The sequence below is a fragment of the Hemitrygon akajei genome, chromosome 5 (assembly GCF_048418815.1).
Source record: "Hemitrygon akajei chromosome 5, sHemAka1.3, whole genome shotgun sequence".
NCBI classification, from domain to species: Eukaryota; Metazoa; Chordata; class Chondrichthyes; order Myliobatiformes; family Dasyatidae; genus Hemitrygon; species Hemitrygon akajei.
In genome coordinates this window covers 116794806-116808822 of record NC_133128.1, presented here as the reverse complement: position 1 = coordinate 116808822, position 14017 = coordinate 116794806, and the positions used below count along the sequence as shown (strand labels likewise).

Genomic DNA, 14017 nt, shown 5'->3' with positions numbered 1-14017 from the left:
GGTGAGGAGAAGAGGTTATTGGCCAGAGTGGGCATAGAAGGGGGGGGGGGCGGGGAAAGTACCTGAAGGATAAATCGATGTTCACGTCATCAGGTTGGAGACTACCTAGACGGAATAAGAGGTGTTGCTCCACCACCCTGAGAGTGGCCTCATTGTGGCAGAAGAGGCAGCCATGCACCGACATGTCAGAATCAGAACAGGGGTAGGAATTACAATGGTTGGCATCCAGGAAATTCCACTTCTTGCAAATTGAACGGAGGTGTTCGACAAAGCAGTCCCCCAATTTGTTTGATCTCGAGGTTGCATTGGGAGTAACGGATACAGTAGATGGTCCCAATTTGTAGATGAAGTGTTGCATCAACTGGAATAGCAGGACATTGTCTTAGCACAAAGGGGTGCTCATTGACTGATGAGGAATTTCTTTTCTCAGAGGCACACAAATCTTGGAAATATTCTACCCTGGTGAGTTGTGGAGCAGTATTATGTAATAGATTCAGAAGCAAGGGAAGTACATTATAGATAGGTCAAAGGTCCAATCAGGTTTAAGGAGCATTGCAGTCCAATGAACGGCCTCTGTTTCTCTATGGTCTGCAGCATAAATTATGGGAATTTATTGAATTAAGAATCTGCTTTACCTTTACCAGACATTTGTAGGAGTTTCATAGTCAGAGCACTAAAGCACAAGGTGGGGTAAAGGGTGGAAACACCAGCATTCTGTATACTCCAAACATGTGGTAATATTTGCCACCAGAAAGTCTGGAAGTTACATTTTTGCTCAACTGCATCTTGTCAACATTTGAAAATGTGTAAATAGCATGAATGTATTTCTAGTAAGCACAAACAATAAAGTTCAAAAGGCTCTTCCATTAAATTTTATTTCCCAGATAATCCACATGTGAAACAAGCAGAAATAGTGATCTTTCAGTCACATTTACTGAATTAATGTCAATTTTTTGGTGATGTGTTTAAGGTTTCGATCTCTTCTTACAGGTGAGAACATTGAGTAGATGGGACTCAGATCTGCAGTCATTTTGTTTTCAACAGACCAGCTTTAGTCTTGATCCAGGGCACACAAATCTTCATTTTCCTACAGAAAATAATTTGATTGAAGATACTATTAATAATTCAGAGATTCCCAAACATTTTGGGTTATTGCCCCCTTAGTTCCCAAGACCACATTCCCAGCACCCTTCTCCCTTTCTAGCCATATATAAAAATTAAGAAATTTTGATTTGCAATGCACAGTGAAAGACACAAGGAACAATAAGGTTCAATAAATCATAAAGACTGATTCAGAAAGACTCTGGAGCACACTAGCTGTTAACTTTCCTGTTATGTGTTATAGCTCAAAAACTGGATGTATCTTTGCAGTCAGATCTGTAACCACACTAGAATTTACTAATCCCTTTCTTTAACAAAAAAATTTCTATCCCAGATTTTAAAATTCATGTAATACTAATCTTGCCTCAGATTCCTTGTCTTCATCAGATGAAGATATTACACAGGTGTCATTCATATCTCTTGCCTCTTCTAAAAGAAAAGCAATCATTAGTTTTTGGGTCCAGTAAAACTTATTTACTTTTATAGAAATATGCATCTGGTTTCTGGATATAGAATTCAGACAGCCAACTTTGCCAATAGTCATGCTATATGCTTTATGGATTTAAAAAGTACTTCCAAGTTAAAATATTTGTTACTTTGTGACAATTCAATGGGGTGGAAGTTTTTTTCCACCTATATACAGTGGATTCGGGTTAATTGGGCCATTGGTTAATCAGAGCAGCTGCTTTTTTTGGCACAACTCTTAAGGAACAAAAACAAATTGAGAAAATAGCTGGGATTTCCCTTTTTTAAATTTGTGACACTATGCCACATAATTGAGACAAGAGGCTGCTGTCGAACAGTTCTAACTAGCATCTGTCATGTGCATCTGCATCCTTAGACACTACACTGCTTAGATTGAACAGTTTATAAATAGCGCCAGATGTGCCTTTTTAAAAAGCAGTGATTTTTGTCACTGCTATTTGGCGAGAAATACACAGTAAAACAATTCAGAACTGTTTTGCTCACTGCGATTTCAAGCATTCAAGCTTGGAGATGCCAGAAATGGCTGGGAGTGAAAATTGAGCGATTTCACCAAGTTAGGAACTACAAAGAATTAAGGCATTGACAATCATCCTGAATGTTACAATGAAAATGAAGGTTTGGACGATGCAGTTTTTGCAAGGATTGTATGAAGGCAGTCTTTTATCTACATTAGGTGACTGCACTGATTGTTCATCTATAGTCAAAAGAACATGGCAGTGTACACTGGATGAAATCATGTCAACATTAAGAACTAATAGTTTTATAGTACTGTAGTATTATAGGCAGTGTTGTAACTTGTTCTGAATTTCATTTAAGTACACAATTTGTTACTGTTAAATCACAGTTTTTATTTTTATATACTTTTTTAAACTATTTCCATGAAACTTCAGCGAATTGGGGCAGCCACTTAATTGGGCCAAACTTTACAGGTCTTGATGTGCCCCAATTAACCAGAATCCACAGTATTGTAATGTGAATGTTGGAAGTATGACAGATAAATTGCTGATGTAATCAATATGGATGGTTATCTAACATTGCAGCAGGATATAGATGAGATGGAAAGTTGGGCACGTCAATAAGCAAAGTATAGAACCTAACATAGGCAAATGGGATTAGATAGATAGATAGATAGATACTTTATTCATCCCCATGGAGAAATTCAACTTTTTTCCAATGTCCCATACACTTGTTGTAGCAAAACTAATAACATACAATACTTAACTCAGTAAAAAAATATGATATGCATCTAAATCACTATCTCAAAAAGCATTAATAATAGCTTTTAAAAAGTTCTTAAGTCCTGGCGGTTGAATTGTAAAGCCTAATGGCATTGGGGAGTATTGACCTCTTCATCCTGTCTGAGGAGCATTGCATCGATAGTAACCTGTCGCTGAAACTGCTTCTCTGTCTCTAGATGGATGTTCAGAGTTTTCCATAATTGACCGTAGCCTACTCAGCGCCCTTCGCTCAGCTACCGATGTTAAACTCTCCAGTACTTTGCCCACGACAGAGCCCGCCTTCCTTACCAGCTTATTAAGACGTGAGGCGTCCCTCTTCTTAATGCTTCCTCCCCAACACGCCACCACAAAGAAGAGGGCGCTCTCCACAACTGACCTATAGAACATCTTCAGCATCTCACTACAGACATTGAATGACGGCAACCTTCTAAGGAAGTACAGTCGACTCTGTGCCTTTCTGCACAAGGCATCTGTGTTGGCAGTCCAGTCTAGCTTCTCGTCTAACTGTACTCCCAGATACTTGTAGGTCTTAACCTGCTCCACACATTCTCCATTAATGATCACTGGCTCCATATGAGGCCTAGATCTCCTAAAGTCCACCACCATCTCCTTGGTCTTGGTGATATTGAGACGCAGGTAGTTTGAGTTGCACCATATCACAAAGTCCTGATAGATAGATAGATGCATGGGTGTTGTGGGTTGAAGGGCCTGCTTCTGTGCTGGTTACCTCTATGTTTTGTAGTGGGGAGAAAGGCTAAACATAATTTGAGTTCATGGGCAATGTAGCAAGGAAAAGGTTATGTGTGCAATACTCCTTATTCTGGATGTCATCACCATCTGTGCCGTGCTGCTTATTTCTTCTTCACAACTAGAATCTAGGCGAATTTCAGAAATATCTCATGCAAAAGAGAATACAAAGTTAGCACTGTCCATAGTATTATCATCAAATGGACTAATGGTATACACACCTTTTTTACTTATTGTTGGCTGAGATGAGTAATCCCTAGAAAGCAATAAAATTGTAATCATTATTTACTTGTATTACTTGATAAAATGTCACTGATTTCTAAGTTTTTCTTTACTCCTTCAAACTGTTATTCATTACACCACAAGCAACTCTAACACTTTATCAGATCTCTAGCTACCCAGTTCCTCATCAGGGATAAACTATTAGGCCAATTTCTATTTTCACCATATTCCCAGCAATATAAAGATTTTAAATAAGAGTAAAGATTAGCTTTATTTGTCACATACACATCAATACATACAATGAAATGCATCATTTAGACCATCAGACATAGGAGCAGAATTAAGGCTATTTGGCCCATGAAGTAGTCTGCTCCACCATTTAATCATGGCTGATCTTTTCTTTCTTCCCACCCACCCCCTCAGCCCCACTCCCCCTAATCTTTGATGCCATGGCCAATCAAGAACTTATCTCCACCTTAAATGTACCCAACAACCTGGCCTCCACAGCAGCCTGTGGTAACAAACTCCACACCCTCTGGCTAAAGAAATTTCTCAGCATCTGTTTTAAATGTATGCCCCTCTATCCTGAGGCTGCGCTCTTTTATCCTAGACTTCCCCCACAATGGGAAACATCCTTTTCACATCTACTCTGTCTAGGTCTTTCAATATTCCAAAAGTTTCAATGAGATCCCACCTCATCCTTCTAAATTCTAGCAAGTACATGCCCAGAGCCAAATGTTCCTCATATGATAGCCCTTTCACTCCTGGAATCACCCCCGTGAACCACTTCTGAACCCTCTCCAATGTCAGCACATCTTTTCTTTGATGAGGAGCCCAAAACTATTCACAATACTTAAGGTGAACTCTCACCTGTGCCTTATAAAGCCTCAGCATCACATCCCTGCTCTTTTGTTCTAGACTTCTTGAAATGAATGCTAACACGGCATTTGCCTTCCTCACCACCGACTCAACCCGCAAGTTAATCTTTAGGGTGTTCTGCACAAGGACTCCTAAGTCCCTTTGCATCTCAGATTTTTTGGGTGACTTGTATACCTTTAGGTCTTTAAGCTTTTTGAGCACCTCTCCCTCATAATAGTAACTGCACGCACTTCTCTTCCCTCATGCCTTTCAACACCTGGCACACTGCTAGTGTATTCCACAGTGAAGACTGATTGCCTCATTTAGTTCATCTGCCATCTCCTTGTCCCCATCATTACTTCTCCAGCCAACAGTTAGCAACTGTTTGCATCAGCAACCAACAGTCTGAGGATGTGCTGGGGCCAGTTTGCAAATGTTGCCATGCTTCCAACACCAAAACTATATGCCCATAACTTATTAATCCTCACTGGTATATCTTTGGAATGTGGAAGGAAACCAGAGCACCCAGAGGAAACCCACAGTCATGGAGAGAATGTACAAACACCTTACAGACAGCGGTGGGAATTGAACACTGATCACTCGTGCTGTAATAGCATTACGTTAACCATTACACTGCTGTAGAGCACTGCAACTGGAATTTACTTGCATCTTTAAAGGTCCACAGTTTTCAGCAAAAATATTAACCAATAAATGACATTATTTGATTAATCAGTTTCCACACATCACAAATAATCAGTCACTGGAGGTTTTCTATAAACCCCATGGACTCAGGGCTTCTTCGAAGGAAACTTCTGTCTCGTCTATTGGAGTAGGAAAAGGTCATATTGCCCTTGAGCCTGCTTCACTGTTCAGTGAGATCACCACTGACTAAATTTTGGCCTTTAACTCCACTTTCCTGCTTGTTCCTATTAACTAGGGTTAACTGTAGTCCAAAATCCCTCTGTCTGTCATGAATCTATTGAATTCATTGCCACAGACCGCTGTGGAGGCCAAGTCGTTCGGTATATTTAAAGTGGAGGTTGATAGGTTTTGATTAGTAAGTTTATGGGGAGAAGGCTGGAGGATGGGCCATGATGGAACAGCAGAGGAAACTTGATGAGCTGAATGGCTTAATTCTGCTCCCATGCCTTACATACTCATTGGTTCAGTCTGAACAAATCTCTAGCATAAAGAAATTCAAAATATCACTAGCTGGTCTGTTCAGCAGTTTCTGATGTGTTCCATATGTTTGTTTCAGATTACAGAGACTATTTTCACTGCTTCAAAATAATGAAATAAATTCCAAATAATGCAATTTCCTAAATCTGCTATGGATAATACTGACCTTGCTTTCCGTTCTACTTGACCCAGTAAATTTTTGTAAGTGACAATCTCTTGTTCAAGCTGTGTCTTTACATTTAATAGTTCCTGATATTCGTTTGTGTGACGGACAATCCTTTTCTCCAATACCTTACTGCATTCTCTCTGTCTGAATATATCTTTGTCCTTTTCTAACAGTGAATTCTTCATTAGTTCATCCTTTTAAGAAAATAACTTCATATTTAACAGTTGTAACCATGTTACACAGGTTAAAATCTATGCTATATCTTAATCTTTACAGAAAAAAATAATTGAATACTATTGACAAAAAGAAACCAATATAGATGACCGGTTGAGTAGAACTTAAGACAAAATGAAGACCTTGGGACCAAGAATGCCTTATATTTATACAGTGTCCATTTAAAATAGCCAAGAAAAATATCTAGGATTCTTTAGAGGAACACTATGAAACAAAATTTGTATTACATAAAGTTCATCACTGCCTCCTCTTTCTGAGGAGGCTGAAGAGAGTTGGACTATGCACATCTGTGCTCATGTCATTCTGCAGGTATGAAGTACAGTATCTACAAACTGCATCACAGCTTGGTATGGAAACTGCACTGTGGCATACAGGAAGGCTCTACAACAGGTAGTCAAAACTGCCCAATGCAAGACCAGCCTACCCATCATCAAGGACATGTATACAGCAAGGTGATAGAAAAGGGCCAGTAACATCATGAAGGATCCCACCCACCCTGTTCATGGACTGTTTGTCGACTCCCGCTAAGGAAGAGGCTATGTAGCATCCACACCAGGACCAGCAGATCAAACACAGTTAGTTTCCCCAAACAAGAAGGCTGATCAACACCTCCACCCACTAACTCCCCTACCACTTCATTTCCTGTCAGTCATCTTATGTATAACCTAGTGTCACTTTATGGACATTCAATCATTGTATACAAGCTGTCTTAAGCATTTTTATTTAATGTATTCTTTATTTTTGTGGATTTTGTGCTGCATCGGATCTAGGATAACAATAGTTTCATTCTCCTTTATGTTTGTGTACAGGAAATGACATAAAACAATCTTGAATAAAATATTATGGCAGATGACCAAAACTTTTGTCAACAAACACCTCTCAGTCAATATCTGCAAGATCAAGGAACTGAATGTGACTTCACACTGGCAGAAAGCAGACAAGTGCAAAGTTTTGGACTTCAGTAGGATCAACCAGGGTAGGTCTTACCCAGGGAATGGTAGGGCACTGAGGAGTATGGTAGAACAAAGAGATCTGGGAATACAGGTACATAACTCGTTGAAAGTAGCATCACAGGAAGATGGGGTCATAAAGAAAGCTTCTGGCACATTCGCCTTCATAAATCAATTCAGAAGATGAGAAATTATGTTGAAGTTGTACACGACATTGTTGAGTCCTGATTTGGAATCTTGGGTGCAGTTTTGGTCACCTATCTACAGGAAAGATGTAAACATGTTTGAAAGAGTCAGAGGAAATTTACAAGGATGTTGCCCGGACTGGAGGACCTGAATTACAGCCAGCCTTCCTTATCTGCGAGGGATTGGTTCCAGGACCCCTCGCAGATACCAAAAAACGTGGATGCTCAAGTCCCTTATTTAATCTGTCTCAATGAGGTGGATCTTAGGGCCCAGCAGAACCCCAGACCTTATTTAGCCTGTCTCATTGCAGTGGACATTAGGACCCGGCAGCGGAGCTCTGAATACGCAGTGTTTCTGTTTACAAAAATAATCACAATCACGATTGAAAATAAAGTGGAAATAAAGCGATCAGAAAAAGGTGAAACTCCATCGGTTATTGTAAAAAGCGTTAGGCTACGTCGGTCAACAATCAGAACAATTTTAAAGAATAAAGTGAGAAAGGCCCTGCCCCGATGAAAGCTACAATTATTACTAAGCAACGCAGTGGTTTAATTATTGGGTTTTGAGGTTTTGAGTTTTTGATCCTCCACATCAATCCAGCACGGATGGAGAGCGCACTCAAAAGCGGTCTGTCTCTGGCTCCCGAGCCTGGCACTCAAACATACGTTCTGAAGTGTTTTATATGCATAGAAAGGTAAAATATATACTATATACTAAGACAAACATTTGACTAACTGATGCTAAATAATAGCAGATGTACCTGTTCCAACTTACTAAGTAAGAGAACTTCCAATTTTTTTCAATCCCGATCCACGATAACCCACGCACATCCTCCCATATACTTCAAATCATCTCTAGATTACTTATAATACCTAATACAATGTAAATGCTATGTAAAATAGTTGTTATACTGCATTGTTTAGGGAATAATGACAAGAAAAACAAGTCTGTACATGCTCTAACAAGTCCTCGAAGAGCACTTCTGGGTTTTCTCGATTCGCGGATAAGGAGGGTCGACTGTATAAGGAAACAGGTTAAGACTGTATTCTTTAGAACATAGGAGATTGAGAGATTTGATAGAGATATACAAAATCATGAGGGGTATAGATTGAGTAAATGCAAGCGGGCTTTTTCCACTGAAGTTGGGTGAGGCTACAGCCAGAAGTCATGGCTTAAGGGTGGAAGGTGAGTAGTTTAGAGGAACATGAGGGGAAACTTCTTCATTCAGAGGGTTGTGAGTGTGGAATGAGCTGCCAGCATAAGTGGTCCATGTGAGCTCAATGTCAACATTTAAGAGAAGTTTGGATAGGTACACGGAGAGTAGGGATATGGACGGTAATGGTCCCTGTGCAGGTCATTGGGAGTAGCCAATATAAATGGTTTTGGAATGGACTCAATGGGCCAAAGGGCCTGTTTCTGTGCTGTACTTCTCTATGTCTCTGTTTTCATCAAGGAATCAGCAGTAGAAAGGGAGAGCGACTACAAATTCCTAGGTTTCAACATCCCTGATGAGGAAAGTTTGTGTAATCTAGGGCTTTTCTCTTTGGAATGCAGAAGGACAAAAGCAGATTTAGACCATGACGCAGGAGTAGAATTAGGCCATTCATTCCAGCATGTCAGCTCCGCCATTTCATCACAGCTGATCCTGGATCTCATTCAACCCTGTACACCTGCTCTCTCATCATATCCTTTGATGCCCTGACCAATCAGGAATCTATCAACTTTTGCTTTGAATATACCCACGAACTTGGCCTCCACCAGTCTGTGGCACAGCATTCCACAGACTCACCACTCTTTGACTAAAAAATTCCTCCTTACTTATGTTCTAAAAGGTCATCCCTCAATTTTGAGGCTGTGCCCTTTAGTTCTGGATACCCCCTCCAGAGGAAACATCCTCTTCGCATCCACTTTATCTATTTCTTTCATAATTCGGTATGCTTCAATGAGATCACCCGCATTCTTCTAAGTTCTAGTGAGTACAAGCCCAAAGCTGCCAAATATTCCTCATATGTTAACCCTTCCATTCCTGGAATCCTTGTGAACCTCCTCTTGACTCTCTCCAATGATAATGCACATTACCTCCTTGCTTTTCTATTCCCCTTAAAATAAATGCCAACATTGCATTTGCCTTCTTTACCAGACTCAACCTGTGAATTAACCTTCCTGGAATCTTGCACAAGGACTCCCAAGTCCTTTTGCACCTATGACATTTGAATTTTCTCTCCATTTAGATAATAGTATGCATTATTGTCCCTTTTACCAAAGTGCATTATCATACATTTCCCAACACTGTATTCCATCTGCCACTTTTTTTGCCCATTCTTCCAATTTGTCTAGGTCCTATTGCAATCGCATTGCTTCCTCAGCACTACCTACCCCTCCATGTACCTTTGTATCATCTGCAAACTTTGCCACAAAGCCATCAATTCCACTATCTAAATCACTGACAAACAATGTGAAAAGAAGTGGTCTCAATACTGACCCCTGAGGAACACCACTCTTCACTGGCAGCCAACCAGGAAAAGGCCCCTTTTATTTCCACTTGCTGTCTGCTGTCCATCAGCTATACCTCTATCCATGCCATAACATTTCCTGTAACGCCACAGGATTTTATCTTATTAAGCAGTCTCATGTGAGGCATCTTATCAAATGCCTTCTGAAAATCTAAGAAAGTGATATCCCACTGTCTCTCCTTTATCCACCCTGCTTGTTACTTCCTTGAATAATTCTAACAGATTTGTCAAGCAAGTTTTCCCTTTACAGAAGCCATGCTGACTTTGACGTGTTTTATCATTAGTCTCCAAGTACCCGGAAATCTCATCCTTAATAATGGACTCCAACACTTTCCTAACCACTGAGGTTAGGCTAATTGGCCTATCATTTCCACTCTTTTTATCTTCCTCGCTTCTTATAGAGTGGAATGACATGTGCAATTTTCCAGTCCTCCAAGACCATGGCAGAATCAGGTGATTCTTTAAAGATCATGACCAATGCATCTGTTATCTCTTCAGCAATCTCCTTCAGAACTCTGGGATGTGGTCTATTTGGTCCAGGTGATTTATCCACCTTAAAACCTTTGAGTTTGCTTTGCACATTTTCCTTTGTAATAGCAAAAGCACTCACTCCTACTTCCTGACACTTTCAGGCCTCTGGCATACAGCTAGTGGCTTCCACAAAATACTTAAGTTCATCTGCCACTACTACCCCACCAGCATCATTTTCCAGTGGTCCAATATCAACTCTCACCTCCCTTTTATTCCTTATATAACTGAAAAGATGTTTAGTGTACAGGCAGTCCCTGGGTTATGAATGAGTTCCGTTCCCGAGTCAGTTTTTAAGTTGGATTTGTACATAAGTCGGAACAAGTACATCCAGTATTATTTAGTGTCAGTTAGTCAAATGCTTGTCGTAGTATATAGTATATATTTTACCTTTTTATGCATATAAAACACAAGAAATGTATGTATTCCAATAATTAAACCACTGCGTTGCTTAGTAATAATTGTAGCTTTCATCAGAGCAGGGCCTTTCACATGCTCCATTATTCTCACTTTATCCTTTAAAATTGTTCCAATTGTTGACCAACTGTAGCCTAACGCTTTTCAAATGACCGATGATGTTTCACCTCTTTCCAATCGCTTTATTATTTCCACTTTATTTTCAATTGTGATCGCTTCCCGTCAACGGAACAGAAACACAGCAGGTGGCAGCTCCCGAGCTCCGCCGGGTCCTAAGGACCACCGCACTAAGACAGGTTAAATGAGACAAGTGAGGGCTGTGCTGGGTTTGGGTATTTGATCCTCCACAATATTCCACGTGGGAATTTAAACTGGCTGTGGCAGTGTTTTTTTAATAAGGTCGAGTTGCAAGCTCAACATCAACCCGGCACGGATAGAGAGTGCGCTCGGAAGCGGTCTGGCCCTGGATCGAACTCAGGAACCTCTTCTCAAGCCCCGCGCTGATCTGACTGTGCCACCAGCCGACCGGAAAGGGGGACGGGGCAGGGGCAGGGTGAATCATGCTAAGAAAAATTTAAGCCAAATACAAAGTTACATACTCAACACAGTGTCAATGGCAACAACTTAAAATGGCAGATGGCGTCGTGATCTGACTAAAAGTGGTGGATGGTGTTCTCCTTCTTCAGTTCTTAAGTCAGACGTTCGTAACTCGGAGACTACCTGTACTGCTTTATATTATCAGCTAGTTTGCTCTCATTTCATCTTTTCCCTTCTTATAGCTTTTTAATTGCCTTTTGTTGGATTTTAAAAGCTTCCCAATCATCCAACTTCCAACTCACTTTTTCTACCTTATATACCCTTTCCTTGGCTTTCATGCAGTCCTTAACTTCCCTTGTCAGCCATGGTTGCCTACCCCTGCCATTTGAGAACTCTTCTGTGGGACATATCTATCCTACGCCTTGTGAACTACTCCCAGAAACTTCAGCCACCTCTTTTCTTCCGTCATCCCCACCAGTATCCCTCTCCAATTCACCTGGGCAAGCTCCTCTCTCATGTTTGTATAATTCCTTTCATTCCATTGCGATACCAATATACGTGACTTATGCTTCTCCCTCTCAAATTGCAGTATGATTTCAATCCTGCATGCTATGATCACTGCCTCCTAAAGCTTCCTTTATGTTAAGCTAATAAAATCTGGGTTATTACACAACACCCAATCTAAGATAGTCTTTCTCCTAATAGGCTCGAGCACAAGCTGTTCCAAAAAGCCATCTCGTAGGCATTCAACAAACTCCCTCTTGCCATCCGACACCAACCTGATTTTCCCAATCTCCTTGCATACAATCTCCATTACAATTACCCTATTACATGCCTTTTCCAGCTCCCTTTGCAATCTCAACTCCACATCTTGGCTACGATTCGGAAGCCTATATATGATTCCCATAATGTTTTTTTTAAACCTTTGCAGTTTTTTAGCTCTACAAAGATTCAACATTCTGACCCTGTCACCTCCTCCTAAAAATGCAATTCCATCTCTTACCAATAGAGCCACACCACTGCCTATGCCTTCCTACCTGTACTTTTGATACAAAGTATATCCTTTGATGTTAAACTCCCAATTATGACCTTATTTCAGCCATGACTCAGTGATGCCCACAACTTCATACTGACCAATTTTTAATAATGCCATGAGTTCATCCACCTTATTCTGAATTTGATAGAGGATAAGATGATTAAGAGGCATATATAGAGTGGACAGCCAGAGACTTTTTCCACAGGCTGGCAATGGCTAATACAAGAGGGCATACTTTTAAGTGATTGGAGGAAAGTATGGGGAGATGCAAGAGAAAGTTTTGTTTTTACAGAGTAAATGCATGGAAGTAATAAAACACATTGATGAAGGTAAGAGCAGTGGATGTAATGTATATGGATTTCAGTAAGGCATCTGATAAGGTTCCCCATGCAAGGCTCCTTCAGAAAGTAAGGGGGCCTGGGATCCAAAGAGATCTTTCAGTAAATGGGACCACCATGCTATGCCTCCTGCATACAAACAAATCTTGAAACAGTAGGATCCAGTACAGAAAGCCCTAGAGTGCTGGTGTGAGGAAGTATTTGAGCTTCTACACGTAGACTGAATCAGTAGACTGGTCTAAGTTCAAAGATTCAATTACTGGCCTAGATGAGTACATCACCACCATCACAGATGCATCAGCAAGTGTGCTGAGGTATGTATACCAAAAAGGACAATGCAGATGTTTCATTCCTTACTGGTCTAGGTCTGCAGCATATCAGGACACAGTCAGTTATGGCAGGCTTAGTTCTACAATAAGCATCATCACTAACAATTGCGCTTCCCCTCCTGGTGACTTTAATGCATTCTATGCACGTTTTGACAGACAGGGATTGGTAAGTCACCATCCACCCAATGGCCTCCAAGGTTGTTAGACCCACTGTCAAGATTGCAAACATTAGATCAGTCTTCCAAAGAGTGAGCCCACAGGAATCATCTGGATCAGATACTGTCCCTGGCCATGTCCTTAGATCCTGTGCAGATCAACTGGAGAGAGTCCCCCTTCAACCTGTGGTTCCCTCCTGTTTTAGCGCCACTATCATCCCCGTACCCAAGAAAAACAAGGTTAACGTGCCTTAATGATTACCGCCTACTGACCCTGATATCCACCATTATGAAATGCTTCAAGAGGCTGGACGTGGCATGCATTAACTTTAGCCTCCAAGGCAACCTGACCCACTGCAATTCACCTATCACTGAAACAGGTCTACAGTGATGCCATTTCCCTTGCCCTACACTAATCGGAGGCATTTGGACAATAAAGACAAATACATTAGACTGTTTATTGACTACAGCTCCACCTTCAATACTATACTTCCAAGCAAACTTCTCACCAAACTCTGGACCCTGGGAGTTCAACATCTCTCCTGAAACTGGATTCTTCACATCTGACCAATAGACTACAAGAATAGTATGAATAGACAGCAACAGCTCCACCATGATCATCCTCAAAAATGGCATCCCACAAGGCTTCACCTGTGCACTCACGACTGCATAGCCAAATTCTGCTTTAACACTATCCACCATCGTAGCAAGTCATATCTAAAATAACAATGTCACAGAAAGAAGATAGAGAGCCTAGTGACATGGTGTCATGTTAACAACCTTTCCCTTACTGTCAG

General features: G+C 40.8%; 1 protein-coding gene across 2 annotated transcripts in view; it reads right to left on the bottom strand.

Moving 5' to 3' along the window:
* Nucleotides 1-874: 874 nt before the first annotated feature.
* Nucleotides 875-14017, bottom strand: part of LOC140727344 (glial fibrillary acidic protein-like) — a 68277-nt gene continuing 55134 nt past the window's right edge. For both annotated transcript variants that reach the window (XM_073044616.1, XM_073044617.1), the window contains 4 exons: nucleotides 5998-6191; nucleotides 3794-3828; nucleotides 1466-1530; nucleotides 875-1087 (listed from right to left, as the gene is read on the bottom strand). In XM_073044616.1, the coding sequence (XP_072900717.1) occupies nucleotides 1052-1087; nucleotides 1466-1530; nucleotides 3794-3828; nucleotides 5998-6191 (330 nt within the window). In that variant the 3' untranslated portion in view covers nucleotides 875-1051. The remainder of the gene's footprint in view (nucleotides 1088-1465; nucleotides 1531-3793; nucleotides 3829-5997; nucleotides 6192-14017) is intronic.